The sequence below is a fragment of the Odocoileus virginianus genome, chromosome 20 (genome assembly GCF_023699985.2).
Source record: "Odocoileus virginianus isolate 20LAN1187 ecotype Illinois chromosome 20, Ovbor_1.2, whole genome shotgun sequence".
Taxonomy (NCBI): Eukaryota; Metazoa; Chordata; class Mammalia; order Artiodactyla; family Cervidae; genus Odocoileus; species Odocoileus virginianus.
Genome location: NC_069693.1, coordinates 52,093,735 through 52,108,664, shown reverse-complemented (window position 1 = coordinate 52,108,664; position 14,930 = coordinate 52,093,735). Strand labels below are relative to the sequence as shown.

Here is a 14,930-nt window from a genome sequence, read left to right as displayed (position 1 = left end):
GTAGCTGCCCCGATTAGGCTAGATCTCATTTCCCTGGGGTCCTCACCCCTCCCTTTTACCTACACCTGGCCTACACTCATTGACTTGACCTATCTGGTCCCTCTTCCTACTTCGTTTTTGGAACCCTGCCCTGAGCTACACTGTCTCCCAAATAGTAATTAGATTTCACCAGTTAAAATAAAATACAGGCAACTAAATCTACCCTCTCTAAAATGATTAACTAGGTCAATTATAACTTCTTTTTTTTTGTATAATGTGACCTCAGGCTAGTTACTTGCCTCTCTGCAGATGAGGAAGAATTCACAGTACGTACCCGCGAGGGCTGTTTCGAGGACAAAATGAGATACTGGATGAAAAGTGCATTTCCCAGTGTCTGGTAAACAGATCATTGTAATTAACAAAGTTCGGCCTCTGCTGCTCTTGAACACCTGGTTTATTTCTAATCTTTGGGAAGTAAAGTTCCCGAGCCCATTGCTTTTTCTTGTATCCAACTTTTGCCCGAGGTTCAGATTTCTAGGAAGGCGAATGAGGCTCAGAGGGGCCTACACGTCCTACCTGTCCCCAGGACCCCCTGTGAAGTTTTACACCCGGCCCGCCCTCCTCACCTGGCAGCGCTCCACCGCTGACGCGCCCTACGCCTTCAGTAGGGGGCGCCGCCGCCCTGGCCCCGCCGGATGCTAATAAGGCCCCGCCCCCTGCCGGAAGTCGCTGCGGCGGGAGGCGGGGCTGGCTGGCTTGGTCCGGCCGCGGCGCGAGAGCCATGGCGGCCTCTGAGGCGGCGGCGGCGGATCCCGCGGCTCTCGCCTCGGGCGCCCCGGCCGTCCCGGCGGCCGCGAGGGGAGCCGCCGCCGCCTCGGGCCCGTGGGTGCCCCCTGGGAGGCTGAGAGGCAGCCGGCCGCGACCGCCGGCGGCGAGGCAGCAGCCCGCGGGCTCGACGCCGCCGGCCCGGGAGCTCATCCAGCCGTCGGTGAGCGAGCTGTCCCGGGCCGTGCGGACCAACATCCTGTGCACAGTGCGCGGCTGCGGCAAGATCCTGCCCAACAGCCCCGCGCTCAACATGCACCTGGTCAAAAGCCACCGCCTGCAGGTGAGCCCGCCGCGGGCCGCGCCTCCCGGGGCCTGGCGCCACCGAGCGTCTGACGCGGGCGGCGGGGGTGGGGGCCGCCGCGGCCCTCGGAACGGGCCGGACCGCCAACGGGGGTCCCGGCAGGGAGAGTGGAAGCCCGGACGCGGGAGGGCACGGCGAGGGGAAAGCCTTGTGTCACGCGCCAGGCTGTCTGGCTCCGACCCGCGGGACCACCGGCGCGCACGCGGCGGCGGCCCGGATGTTTCTCATGGTCGTGCCGGGAGCTCTCACGGCACCTCCGTCCTGTTGTTGCAGAGAAACCGGTGACGCTGCCCGCGTAGTGCTGGGCTTTAAACACGGACTCGGCTCTATGCCGGCGCTCTTTGCACCACACCCACAAGCACCTCCTTCGGGCCTTTGGGTGCTGCCCAGTCGTCAGCAGGGAGCTGCAGATTTGGCAACAAGTTCTACCGCGTTGGTAATATCAGCTTTGCTCAGGAATGAGACCTAAGGGAAGTCTCGCCCGAGGATCTTAAGAGGGGACCTCATATATAATTACAGGACAATAATCCTGAACGTCCATTCCACCTTAAATAAAATGGAGAGGTGATTCTTTTTTCAACCCGAAGTGCACGTCTGTGGAGTGCTTATTAAAAACTCATAGGTCCAGCCCCACCCCATACCTCTTAAATCATAATTTCTCAATTATTACAATAGGACATTTCCTTCCACCGCTTCTTAAAGTCTCTGAGCCAACAGTGGCTTAGAACGTAATTTCAAAGTGTGTCATTGAACCTACATTGTGAGTATGTAGCTTTTGGTGGTCTGACTTGATTGAGGAGCAAGTTTAATTCACCTGGCCTCCTGCATGGTATGTCTGCCCTTCAGGTAAAGCTTCCTCAGGAATGTTGTTAGAATCAGACTTCTGATAAGAATTTAACAGAAAGCTTGAGGTTGTCTTCTATAGTAGGGCAGATATGATGACCATGAAGGGCTGTCCACTTCCAGCTGATTAGAGAGGCAGTGTTCTTAGGAAAATGAGGGAGCCCAATCAGGAAATGTAAACACTTCCCTTCCTTAATCATATTTTAAGTTGAGTGGATGAACTGTATATTTGTAGGAATTCTGCAGCCTGATTCCTGTGTTCTCTTGAGCTCATATGTAACAGCCATCACACACCTTCAGATCATCCCCTCACTGATGAATTACTAAGGCAGACATTACATCTCTAAGCACAACAGAAGTGGCCAGTCTGATGAGGACTCTCTCTACAGTTGTTGGCCTGAACATCATTCTGGCAAGCACTTTTTAACACGTTTATATTGTTGTTTTTTGTGGAACTGCTGACAGGAGCTATATCTGTCCAGACCTTGTGAAGCATCCTTTAAGCAAAAGATACCATGTATCAACACTTCTCAGGATTGGTTTGGTAGTATACAATTGTTCATTTGCTTTGTCCTGTCTGACTTTTTGCAACCCCTTGAACTGCAGCACTCCAAGCTTCACTGTCCTTCACCATCTCCCTGAGTTTACTCAAACTCATGTCCAGCATGTGAGGGCGATCTGGTTGCGACATCTGTCACCCCATTGATCGCCAGGGTTGATTCGGCTGATCTGGCTGGCTAGGCGGGTGTCCCCTTCCTCCCTCACCGCTCCATGTGCATCCCTCCCGAAGCTGCGCGCTCAGTCGAAGAGGACAACCATACCCGATAGAGGAGGACCGGTCTTCGGTCAAGGGTATACGAGTAGCTGCACTCCCCTGCTAGAACCTCCAAACAAGCTCTCAAACTCATGTCCATTGAGTCAGTGATACCATTCAACCATCTCATCCTGTGTCATCCCCTTCTCCTCTAGCCCTCAATCTTACCCAGCATCAAGGTCTTTTCCAGTTAGTTGGCTCTTCCCATCAGATGGCTGAAGTACTGAAACTTCAGCTTCAGCACCAGCCCTTCCAATGAATATTCAGGATTGATTTCCTTTTGGATTGATTGGTTTGATCTCCTTGCTGTCCAAGGGACTCTCGAAAGTCTTCTCCAACACCAGAGTTCAAAAGCATCAATTCTTCTGCGCTCAGCCTTTCTTATGGACCAACTCTGACATCCATAGATGACTACTGGAAAAACCATAGCCTCGACTTATACGGACCTTTGTCAGCAAAATGATGTCTCTGCTTTTTAGTACACTCTCTAGGTTTGTCCTAGCTATTCTTCCAAGGAGTAAGCGTCTTTTGATTCCATGGCTGCAGTCACCTTCTGCAGTGATTTTGGAGCCCGTGAAAATGAAATCTGACACTGTCTCCATTGTTTCCCCATCTATTTGCCATGAAGTGGTGGGGCCGGATGCCATGATCTTCATTTTTTGAATGTTGAGTTTTAAGCCAGCTTTTTCACTCTCCTCTTTCACCTTCATCAAGAGGCTCTTTAGTTCCTCTTCACTTTGTCCCACTAAAGTGGTATCATCTGCATTATCTGAGGTTGTTGATATTTCTCCCAGCAATCTATTCTAGCTTGTGATTCATCCAGCCCAGCATTTCTCATGATGTTCTCTGCATGTAAGTTAAATAAGCAGCGTGACAATATATAGCCTTGATATACTCCTTTCCCAATTTGGAACCAGTCCATTGTTCCATGTCCACTTCTAACTGTTGCTTCTTGTCCTGCATGCAGGTTTCTCAGGAGGCAGGTAATGTGGTCTGGTATTCCCATCTCATTAAGAGTATTCCACAGTTTGTTGTAACCCACACAGTTAAAGGCTTTAGCGTAGTCAGTGAAGCAGAAGGAGATCTTTTTTTTAACTCCCTTTGCGTTTTCTATGATACAGCGTATGTTGGCAGTTTGATCTCTGATTCCTCTGCCTTTTCTAAATCCAGCTTGTTCATCTGGAAGTTCTCAGTTCACATACTGCTGAAGCCTAACTTGAATAAGTTTATTTCTAATTGTGTTTTTAAAATATATAAAGTTCAGGAATTCTGACGATACCAATTCTGAGCATACAGTAGACTAAGAAGAAGGAATATGTTTGAGGCAAGTGCAGATTTTGACAGTCAGGTCTTTACTTGAACTTTAGCCCAGCTGAGTATCAGTAGCCTCTCCTGCTTAGAATCTGTATGAAGCCATTCTTCTAGTTCTAGTCATCTCTCAAATTTCTCTTGTCTGAAGACAGCACACTGCATTCACTATCTCTTTCTGAACTGAAAATTAACAACCCCAAAATGGACTCTCCTGAGTTTCCTTTCTAGGTCACCAGAGAGACCTGTTTCAGGGGAAATTGGAGAAACCACCCTGAACCATCGTCTGTTTTTCTTGTCACACAGGCTCACTTTGTTTCCTTGTTGTCTTTCTAAACATGTAGCCCCTGAACATCTGCTGTCTTGGTGGAAAGCGGTTCTTTTTTTTTTTTTTTTTTTTAATAAAGGTGGCCTATGTGACAAAACAGCCATATCTGCATAGTGTTGCCCAGTGTGGTGAATCTACACTTAGGAGCCAGAGTAGCAGGCTCTTGAGTTCAAACACTGTCCTTGACACTTGATGATCTCCAAGTGTTGGGGTGGGTAGGGGAAAGAGGCCTAAGGACAGAGCTGATGGGGAGCTCCCTGTTGCCCGGAAGCCTGAGTATGTTTGCTTGGAGATATGCATAGTATTCCATGGAGACTTTCCCTTTCTTCTGTTGATTACAGCTACTTACATAATTCTAGTTTCTTTCCTACTTTTCTTTTTTCTTTCCTAGTTTGTTTTAGCTTTTTTTCTTTCCTAGTTTGTTTTTTTCCTCCTAGATTATGATCATCTTTTCGTCCCTTCCCCATTGGTTGCTGTGGGGTTCTTCTTTTATTCTAACCTTTTTTCAAAAGGTATCCTGCCCTTACTCACATATTCCCTTATGATTAACAAGTTCTTCTGAATGATGATGGATAAAAGTCGAGATAGAGTTGTAAGTTGTAAGGTACATAATACCTTGTGATTTTATGTGGGTTCCTGGTGATTCGGGGAAAAAAAGAGTAGGAGTAGATGAGCATTTCTTGATTCTTTTATCCCTCATGTTTGAAAATAGTGAAAGGGACACAAGGACCATTAAAGAACATCTTATCCAGCAACACATATTTTTAAAGCATGGCGTAGTGGATTTTATGTTATGTTCAGTTCAGGGTTTATTTTTAATGATTTGCCAGCAATTTTTTCTTTTTTTTTCTTAAAGGAAAGATTCCAAGTTGCTCCAGATCATATTGTACAAAGACTTCTAATTTTAAATTTACAATAACAGAGCAAGCTGTTTTTCTTCTTGGATATATTTCTGTGAATGCAGAGAGGTGCTTGAGAAGCTACAGTGCCTTTTTTTCCCCCAGTTTTTGCCACAGTTCCCACAATTCTTTGCGCTTTTATCCTCTCTTCTTCAACGGGGTCCTTCCTCTTGCTTTTCTTCTCTTTATTTTTCTCCATCTTGTTTTTTAGTTGTTTCCTGTCATAAGTTCTTTTTCAAATTCTTTTATTTAAAAGATTTTATAAACAGGTACCCAAAAAAGTACACAAAACATGAAGTATTCTCTGTATATTTTTTTTAGTTATGCATAGAAGGTAAAGTTAAAAAAAAAAGTCTGCTAAGTTTCATTCTAGAATGTATATAGCACTTAAGAACGAAAATATCACTTTTTACTGCAGTTCATATTTTACTGTGCCATCACCATTTCTTTTCTCCCCGTTCTCATCTCAGAGCTTATTGTCTCTAAACAGGGATGGGCAGAAGGTCAGGAGCTGGGGTAGAGAGGTGGTGTTGGGATGGACGGAGGCACTGGCCCTGAGAATGCGGTAAAACTGAACAGCGCCCGGTTGTTGCCACACGTGTAATGACAGCAGCAAGATGTTGCCATCAGTATGGCTGCCTCTAGTGTCTCATCCTGGTGTGTGATACAGCTTTGACTTCGGTGACCATAAACATTCACTCCTTAAAAGATTCCTAAGTGCAGCAAACATATGTTCCTCCTCTTGAAAATATTTGGGGAATGTTAAGCAGTTCCATTAGATGTAACAGAGGAATGACAGAAAAGATGTGTAGTTTGAAGCTGTTTAGTCAGGACTTTGGATGTCCCAGTGGCTAGAAGAATTTGGACTTGAGCAGTATTGGAGTGCCCTCGAATATGTTTGAGTGAGGTAATGTTATAATCAGAGCTAGATTTTAGAAAGGTGAATTTGGCAACATGTGAATGAAAAGAAAATTGAAGGTTCAGAAATTAGGCTAGAGACAAAGTCCAAACAGAAAGTCAGGAATACTTGAACTATTGATGGTAGCAGTGAGAAAGGAAAGATGAGGTGTTGGTAGGAGACATCATAAAAGAATAGCTAGCAAAACTTGTAAGCAACCAAGATGTCCTCCAGGAGGTGGATCAGTAACTAACAGTGATACATCCAGACAGCGACGTTTCAGCCCCAGAGAGACGAGGGGCCAGGCAGTGGTTGTCAGTGCTTACAGGGAAAGCTGGCGTGAGTAGGTGGAGCACAGAGCTGTAGGGAAGTGAATACACTCTGTGTGATATTATAATAATGGATAGCCGTCACTATCATTTGGCAGAACCCGTAGATTGTGCAGCACCAATAGTGAATTCTAATATAATCTATAGACTTTGGATCATAATGATGTGTCAGTGTAGTTTTATCAATTGTAAACAAATGTACCATTCTGCTGAGACATGTTAATAGTGAAGCAGGCTATATTGGAGTGGGATGGGGGCTGCATATAGTGTATGGGAACTCTGTACTTTCCACAACTCTTAAAAATAAATTTTATTACATTTTTTAAAAAGGGAAGTGAACAGGTATATGAGAACATGATAGGGAATTTGAAAAGGGGTAATAAAAGGATTGCTAAGCAAATTGAGGATGTTTTAGAAATGAGCATGAATTTCATGGTGACCCTGTAAGGAGAGTTTTATAGAACATTTGACAGGCTAAAACACAGAAGAGGGCCGTCTCCTTGGCATATAACTTAAGAATAATTTGGTAATGGTTAAGTGAATTAAGGCTTTTAGAGTCTTTCTTAATATCTTCTCCACATTTCATTTTTTTCTTGCATAGTATATTTAATATAAGTTTAAAATGTATTTCCTTTAAAAAAGATAACTTGGTGAATGGGATGAGTTTGATGACAGTGTCATTTGAGCCTAGCAGATGTCCTTTTTTTAACAAAAGCAGCATTCCAGTCAGACTTTCACAAGTATAATATTTTCTTTAAGATGAGTCCGTAGATTTTCTTTTTTAAATTGAAGTATCGTTGATTTATAATGTTATGTTCACAGCAAAGTGACTCAGTTTTACATATATATATACCTTCTTTTTTATATTTTTTTCTGTTACGGTTTATCACCAGGTACTGAATATAGTTCCCTGGAGTAGACAGTAGAACCTCGTCTGTATATTCTGTATATAGTAGTTAGAACCTGCTGACCCCGAACTCTGTCTGCCCCTCCCCCAGCACTCCTCCTCCTTGGCTGCCACAGGTCTGTTCTCTGTATCTGTGAGTCCATTTCTGTTTCATAGATAGATTATTGTGTGTCAGATTTCACATATAAGTGATATCATTTGGTGGTTGTCTTTCTCTTGACTCACTTCACTTAGGATGATCATTTCTAGTTCCATCCATGTTGCTGCCAGTAGCGTCATTTCATTCTTTTTTATGGCTGAGTTGTACTCTGTTGTATGTGTATACAGCACATCATCTTTATCCATTCATCTGTTGATGGACATTTGGGTTGTTTCCATGTCTTGGCTATTGTGAATAGCGCTGTTATGAATATAACGGTGCCTGTATCTTTTTGAATTATAGTTTTATCTGGATATATGCCCAGGAGTGGGATTGCTGGATCATATGGCAGCTCTATTTTTAGTTTTCTGAGGAACCTCATACCATTTTCCATAGTGGCTGCACCAACTTACATTCCCAGCAACAGTTAGGAGGGTTCCCTTTTCTCCACACCTCTTCAGTGTTTATTATTTGTAGACTTTAATGATGGCCATTCTGACTGATGTGAAGTGGTAGTTCACTGTAATTTGATTAGCATTTCTCTAATAATTAGCGATGTTGAGTAATGTTTCATGTGCTTATTGGCCATATGTATGTCTTCTTTGGAGAAATGTCTATTTAGTTCTTCGACCTGTTTTTTGAATGGGTCGTTTGTTTTTTGTTGTTGAGTTATATGAGCTGTTTGTATGTTTTAGACATTAAGCCCTTCTATGTTGCATTGTTGCAAATATTTTCTCCCATTCCACAGGTTGTTTTTTCGTTTTATTATGGTTTCCTTTGCTGTGCAGAAGCATGTAAGTTTGATTCAATCTGATCTGTTTACTTTGCTTTTATTTCTGTTGCCACAAAAACAGTATTTAATGTATAGTATGAGTTTAGATTCGCTTATTGGCCCTAAGTTGGTTGGCAGAAAGCAAGAGAAGCAACAAAAATCTCCACAGCAGATAACTAGTAGGTATAATAATGGAGTGATTATGTGATAGCCTTAGTTGCTCAGTCATGTCTGACTCTTTGGGACCCATGGACTGTAGCCCACCAGACTCCTTTGTCCACAGGATTTTCCAGGCAAGAATACTGGAGTGGAGTACTTCTCCTCCAGGGAATCTTCCCAACCAGGGATTGATCCTGCTTTGCAGGTGGATTCTTCACCTGCTGAGCCATTGGGGGATTATGTGACAAGTGCCGTTCTGTAATACTGTTAACTAATTAACTGAGTACTCAGCACAACCCTGCAGTAGGTCCTATTATCATGCCTACTTCACAGATAAGGAAACCAAGACAGTTAAGTTTTTCAAGGTCAAAGGAAAGAAGCAATTCAAACTACAGCAGAGAATTCAAACTACAGCAGTCCATGTTTCCAGAATCCCTGGGTTTAACCACTGCACCATGGTTCTTAAGCTCAGCTACACATTAGGATCATCTACAGAGATTGTTAAACCAAAGGGAGTGAGTCTTAAAGGCCACAAGGTTGTTCATTTCCTGTCTAGGTACACACTGATGGTAGAGGAGGTGGCACGTTCCAGAAGTACTGAATCCTTTCTCATCACAGTACCTAAGGACTAAAACATCCAGGTGCTGCTGCAGCAGCTGAGGCCTGAACATGTGTCTGGTTGTTTCCAGTGACCCATAGAGAGGTCCTTCATCACTCCAACCCCCCACACGCCTTCCTCTGGGGCCAACTGGGGGTGGCCAGTTAAGAATTATACAGGAGGCCATAGGTGTTTCACTCCTGACGTATGTGGGTTCATCAAGGGCAATAAGATAGTACTTCAAGCTAAATTAACTCACTAGTTATTTTAAAAACCCCAGTCAAAAAGTCAGTCACATACTTAAAAACAAAGGATAACTAGGATGAGTTAATATATATATGTGAAGTGCTTACAGCAATGCCTGGCACAGTAGTAAAATCTATGTTAGTGCTGGCCATTATAATGATTACTAAATTTCAAATTAGAGCCTGGTGCCTGTATTCATGCTGCCATAAAAGAGCTGTGTCAGCTAGCTTTAGCTGTGTTAGGGGGACATAGTGCTGATCAGAGAAAGTCACTGTGCTCTTTATCAGGAAGACCTAAATCATAGTCAAAGGAGGTTTTTTCCAGAGGCTCACCCTAATTCAGTGGGGGCGAGATAAAAAAGAAGGGAAGACTTAAGGATGACACTAAGTCTTGAGCCTGAGAAAGTCTTAGAATTAGAGACATTGGGTTAAGGACAGAGATTTTTAAATCTAGAAGGAATGTTAAAGAAATGGATAGAAGATTTTTAAACAACATAGTTGTTTTTTATCTTGTTTTGAAAAATTTTAACATGTATTAAGTTATAGTTTACGCATGATAAAATTTACCCATTTTAAGTGAGTAATTCATTTATTTTTAAGTAGATGTACAGTTCTGCAACTATCACTGCAATCCCAAACTTGAGAACATTTTCATCACTCTATAAAGATCCCTGTGCACATCTTTAGTCCTTCCTTATTATCACTCCCAACTCATTCTGATGGTTTTTTAAAGATAATTATTTCATTTCTTTTGCAGGATGGCATAGTAAATCCAACAATAAGAAAAGATTTGAAAACTGTACCGAAATTCTACTGTTGTCCAATTGAAGGATGCCCTAGAGGCCCTGACAGACCATTTTCTCAATTTTCTCTCGTAAAACAGGTATTTTACTTGTCTTAACTATATACTTCTCTAGGGATGAAATGCAGATGTCATAAACCCAATGCATTCTAATTACTTACAATCATTCCAAGAGAATTGAGCAGAAAGCTGCTTATAAGGACGGACACCCAAGTCTCTCACTTGGAGAAAAATGAGTGGGTGTGAGTAAAGGCTGGCTGGTCCTGGGGGGCAGGGGGTGGGGAAGATGTCCAGAGTGGATTTGGAGAGACCAAGTCAGCAAAGTATGATAAATTGGGTGTGCTTCCAGATCTCTGGTGTGAATCTTTCAAGGTCAGAGGAGCAGAGGCATAGGGAGATGTTCTCCCAAGGGAGTAAGAAACTGTAGGAAAAGAATTTCAGAAGCAGCTCCCTTAGAGAGGAGGGAGGGACCCAGTCAGTGGGGAAGGTGGTGATTCTGGACTGGAAGAAACTGAAACACTACCCTGAGGGTTTGCTGGAGGGCGTCCTGAGAGAAGCACTCTTAAGACTTGTTCTGCTTGCAGCACTTACTTGTAAATCAGAACCTGGGGGGTGGATACCACGAATTGTTTCCAAAACAGTCTCAACTTTTCACAAAGATGAAGCTTATGATAAAGGGCAGCTTGCCTGCTTTTACATTCTTTTGATTTGCACAGCTATATTTTATCATGTAAAATCATTGTTATTTGGGGTATGTTGATGACTTTTGAAAGGTTTTGAGCAGTTGCAGATTTTCATTTTGGTCCTTTTGTGTTCTTCCTAGCACTTTATGAAAATGCATGCTGAAAAGAAGCATAAATGTAGTAAGTGCAGCAATTCGTATGGCACTGAGTGGGACTTGAAAAGACATGCAGAGGATTGTGGCAAGACCTTCCAGTGCACGTGTGGCTGTCCCTATGCCAGCAGGACTGCGTTACAGTCCCACATCTACCGAACTGGCCATGAGATCCCTGCAGAACACAGGTACCGGGGGTGGCGGTGGCCGGGGTGGCCCCAGAGCCAGCAGCTGTGGGGAGAGCTTCAGGCGACACTTCCTGGAGAGCCATTAGCCTGAGGAGAAAGGAGGAATGGTGGAGAAAAGATGAGGCGAGCAGAAGGGAACTTTTGGAAATGGCAGCAGTACTAGTAAATAATCCACGTCTACTTGACCCAGTTGTTCTCCTTACTCTTCCACCAAGTCCTTTTAAAGGTCCCTTATTATTCCCAATTGAAAACTTACTGGGCTTTCTTAAAGATTTATTTATTTTTGGCTCTTCTGAGTCTTGATTGCTGCATGGGCTTTCTCTAGTTGCAGTGAGCGGGGGCTGCTCTTGTGTGCGATGCTGGGGCTTCTCACGTGGCGGCTTCTCTTGCTGTGGAGCACAGGCTGCAGTAGTTGCGGTGTACGGGCTTGGTTGGTCCACCACAGGCAGGATCTCCTTGGACCAGGGATCAAATCTGTGTCATTGCATTGGAGCTGGATTCTTAACCACTGGCCCACCAGGGAAGCCCCTACTGAGTTTTCAATTCTTCCAAAACGTTCATCATTTTCTATTAGAGGGATACTGGATTGTTGGAGAGTTTTTTAAATCATGAAACCGCTTCATTTGAAAGGTCAAATTTATATTTGGATTAATAGCTTCCTATTTTAGAAATGATAATCACTGCATTATATGTTAGCTTCCTGATGCTTACGGATCTGAGCTGAGCTCTAGTACTTAGAGCTTTACCCAAAGAAGGTGTGCTTCCTCCTTCCCTGTTTGCATGTTTCTGAACTTCTGTGTAATAGGCCAGGTTACAAAGAGGCTTTCTTTTCACTGAGCTGAATCTGACCCCTGCTGTAGATGTGAGACATAGAGCTTACAAGTGAAGACACAGTGCCAGGGTTGATGAAGAAAGCTGCAGTTTAAAATCACTTTTCTCTTTTTCACTCTGCCATTGCTTTCAGGGATCCACCTAGTAAGAAAAGGAAAATGGAAAACTGCTTGCACAGTCAGAAGCTGTCCAGGAAGACCGCTGAATCACTGAGCAACCAACCAATTCCACGACCAGATGCTCCAGAACTAGAAACTTCAGAAATAAAGCTGGTGGCTTCCTTTGAAGACTCTTGTAGCTCTAATGCCAAACAGCAGACTCTTCCAGCACCTCCAAGGTACCCTCAGAAGTTGCTTTTACCAAAGCCCAAAGTGGCTTTGGTTAAACTCCCCGTCATGCAGTTTTCTCCTGTGCCCGTCTTCGTGCCTGCAGCCGACTCCTCGGCCCAGCCTGTGGTGTTGGGTGTCGACCAGCAGGGCTCTGCCCCCGGGGCCGTGCACTTACTGCCCTTGTCCATTGGAACCCTGATCCTCGGCCTGGATTCGGAGGCCTGCTCTCTCAAGGAGAGCCTCCCTCTTTCAAAAGTTGTCAATCCTGTTGCTGTTGAGCCGATTAGCACAGGTATTCAAGTGAACTTGGGTAAAAATCCATTTAGCCCATTACAAGAACTTGGGAACACTTGTCAAAAGAACAGCATTTCTTCCATCAATGTACAGACAGACCTGTCCTACACCACACCACAGTTCATGCCGTCTGCACAGTGGGCCAGCCCTGACTCCTCTGTGTCGTCCTGTTCGCAAACTGATTTGACATTTGGTTCCCAGGTTTCCCTTCCCATTAGTGTTCAAACTCAGACTTTTTTGCCCAGTTCTAAGGTAACCTCATCCATCGCTGCTCAGACTGATGCATTTATAGATGCCAGTTTCCAGCCAGGTGGGATCTCCAGAGAAACTCAGACCAGCGGAATGCAAAGTCCAGCAGAGGACCGAGTACAGATGGACCAAGCTGTAATGTGTGGAGACATTTTTGAGAGTGTCCATTCATCATACGGTGTGTCTACAGACAACATTATAAGCAGTGGCTTAGTAGCAGAGACTGTAACTCATGACTTGTTACCTCAGAACCACCCTAAAACTTTAACTCAAGATATTGAGAAATCCACCCCAATTATAAACTTCAGTGCACCAAATAGTATGCTTTCGTCACAGAACATGACAGATAATCAGACCCAAACCATGGATTTATTAAGTGATCTAGAAAATATCTTGTCAAGTAACCTACCTGGTCAGACACTGGACAATCGTAGTCTTTTGTCTGACACAAATACTGGACCTGACACCCAGCTCCCATCTGGCCCAACCCAGAATCCTGCAATTGATTTTGATATCGAAGAGTTCTTTTCAGCCTCAAATATACAGACACAAACCGAGGAGAGTGAGCTTAGCACCATGACCACTGAGCCAGTCTTGGAGTCGCTGGACATAGAAACCCAAACTGACTTCTTCCTTGCAGACCCTTCTGCCCAGGCCTACAGTTGTAGGGGGAATTCTAGCTTCTTAGGCCTTGAGATGTTTGACACGCAGACACAGACAGACCTGAACTTCTTTTTAGACAGTAGCCCCCGTCTGCCACTGGGAAGTATCCTAAAACACTCTAGCTTTTCCATGAGTACTGATTCATCTGACACAGAGACCCAGACTGACGGAATCTCCACTGCTAAAAACCTGCCTGCCCTGGAAAGCAAAGTTCAGTTGAATACTGCCGAAACACAGACCATGAATTCTGGCTTCGAAACTTTGGGGAGCTTATTCTTCACCAGCAATGAAACTCAGACAGCAATGGATGACTTTCTTCTGGCCGATCTGGCCTGGAACACGATGGAATCTCAGTTCAGCTCTGTTGAAACCCAGACGTGTGCAGAACTACACCCAGTCTCCAACTTCTGAAAGCGGAGTCCACATGGGGGATGGATTCACAGTTCCCTTCTGGATTTAGAAGATGAAGAACAGGGACAACAGTATTAACTCTACTGAATGTAGTCAACGATACAGTTACTTCGATTCTTTGAGGTTCTTTGCCTTTTTGTACTTGTAAACGAAATTTGTGTAAAAATTTGTGAGTGTATTATAAAGTATAAGATGTTGATCTGAACATGATTGTTTTTATGTTGCCGACATTTGCCCTTTCAGTGTAGTCTTCCCTTCTTTAAAAAAAAAATGTATCTCACACCTTTAAAACCCATCTTGCCATTTAGCTGAAGCCAAGCTCACCAGGACTTAGGGTACAAACTTCATATCTTCAAAACATTTTCGTCAAAGCATGACTGACTTAAATTGCACCGAAAATACTCTTGCCAGTGCTTGTTAGGAAATTCCTGTTCCCTGATGACGTGTAAAGAAGTCTGACGCTGCACCGTCAGATTTAAACACCAACAGCTTCACCTGCTTTGACATCTCACTCTTCCCTGATTTGAAGACACAAAGGAAAACTGCTGTTGTTTTTAGCTCCTGAGACAATTTGCATATAGTCAATGCCATCCCTCTACGTGAACTGTTACTGGTATGAACATAAGTGTATAGTACTTTGCTCACAAGACATGTTGCTGTACAATTATTGCTTAAAGTAGTAGCGGCAAGCACCTAGTGTAAATAGTGATCCTTTCAGTCTAAGTGACAGTAAGTCACCCCAACTCTGGAAAGGCTGGGCTGTGGAATCACGCCTGTTAGCTCCTCCTGGACTGTGTCCCACAAGCCATTCCTCCTGCACCCTGCCGGAGGCCACGGTGGTGCTCCAGAGCTGCTGCTCAAGGCGCACCCCACCCTCTGAGTGTTGTCTCTAAATGTTAAAAAACAAACACAGTGATGTAAGGAGAAAAAGATATTCCCTGTTACACTTCCATACTTTTCATAAGCTTGCTAGGGCAAGAG

General features: G+C 44.1%; 2 protein-coding genes across 4 annotated transcripts in view; one reads left to right on the top strand and one right to left on the bottom strand.

Annotated features, from left to right (window-relative positions):
• C20H16orf46 (chromosome 20 C16orf46 homolog) overlaps positions 1-14,930 on the bottom strand; it is a 64,360-nt gene that overhangs the window by 17,296 nt on the left and 32,134 nt on the right. The gene's annotated exons all lie outside the window — the stretch shown is intronic.
• On the top strand, positions 713-14,154 carry ATMIN (ATM interactor). 3 transcript variants are annotated; one of them, XM_070451494.1, is made up of 4 exons: positions 721-1,087; positions 10,105-10,230; positions 10,973-11,172; positions 12,137-14,154. In XM_070451494.1, exons 1-4 carry the CDS (start codon positions 761-763, stop codon positions 13,947-13,949), a joined length of 2,466 nt encoding a protein of 821 aa, XP_070307595.1. In that variant the 5' UTR covers positions 721-760; the 3' UTR covers positions 13,950-14,154. The 3 variants fall into 3 exon arrangements, with proteins under 3 accessions (XP_070307596.1, XP_070307595.1, XP_020759357.2); XM_020903698.2 differs by lacking the exon at positions 721-1,087 and adding an exon at positions 8,324-8,367; XM_070451495.1 differs by lacking the exons at positions 10,105-10,230; positions 10,973-11,172; positions 12,137-14,154 and adding an exon at positions 1,382-2,721 and having other exon boundaries at positions 713-1,087.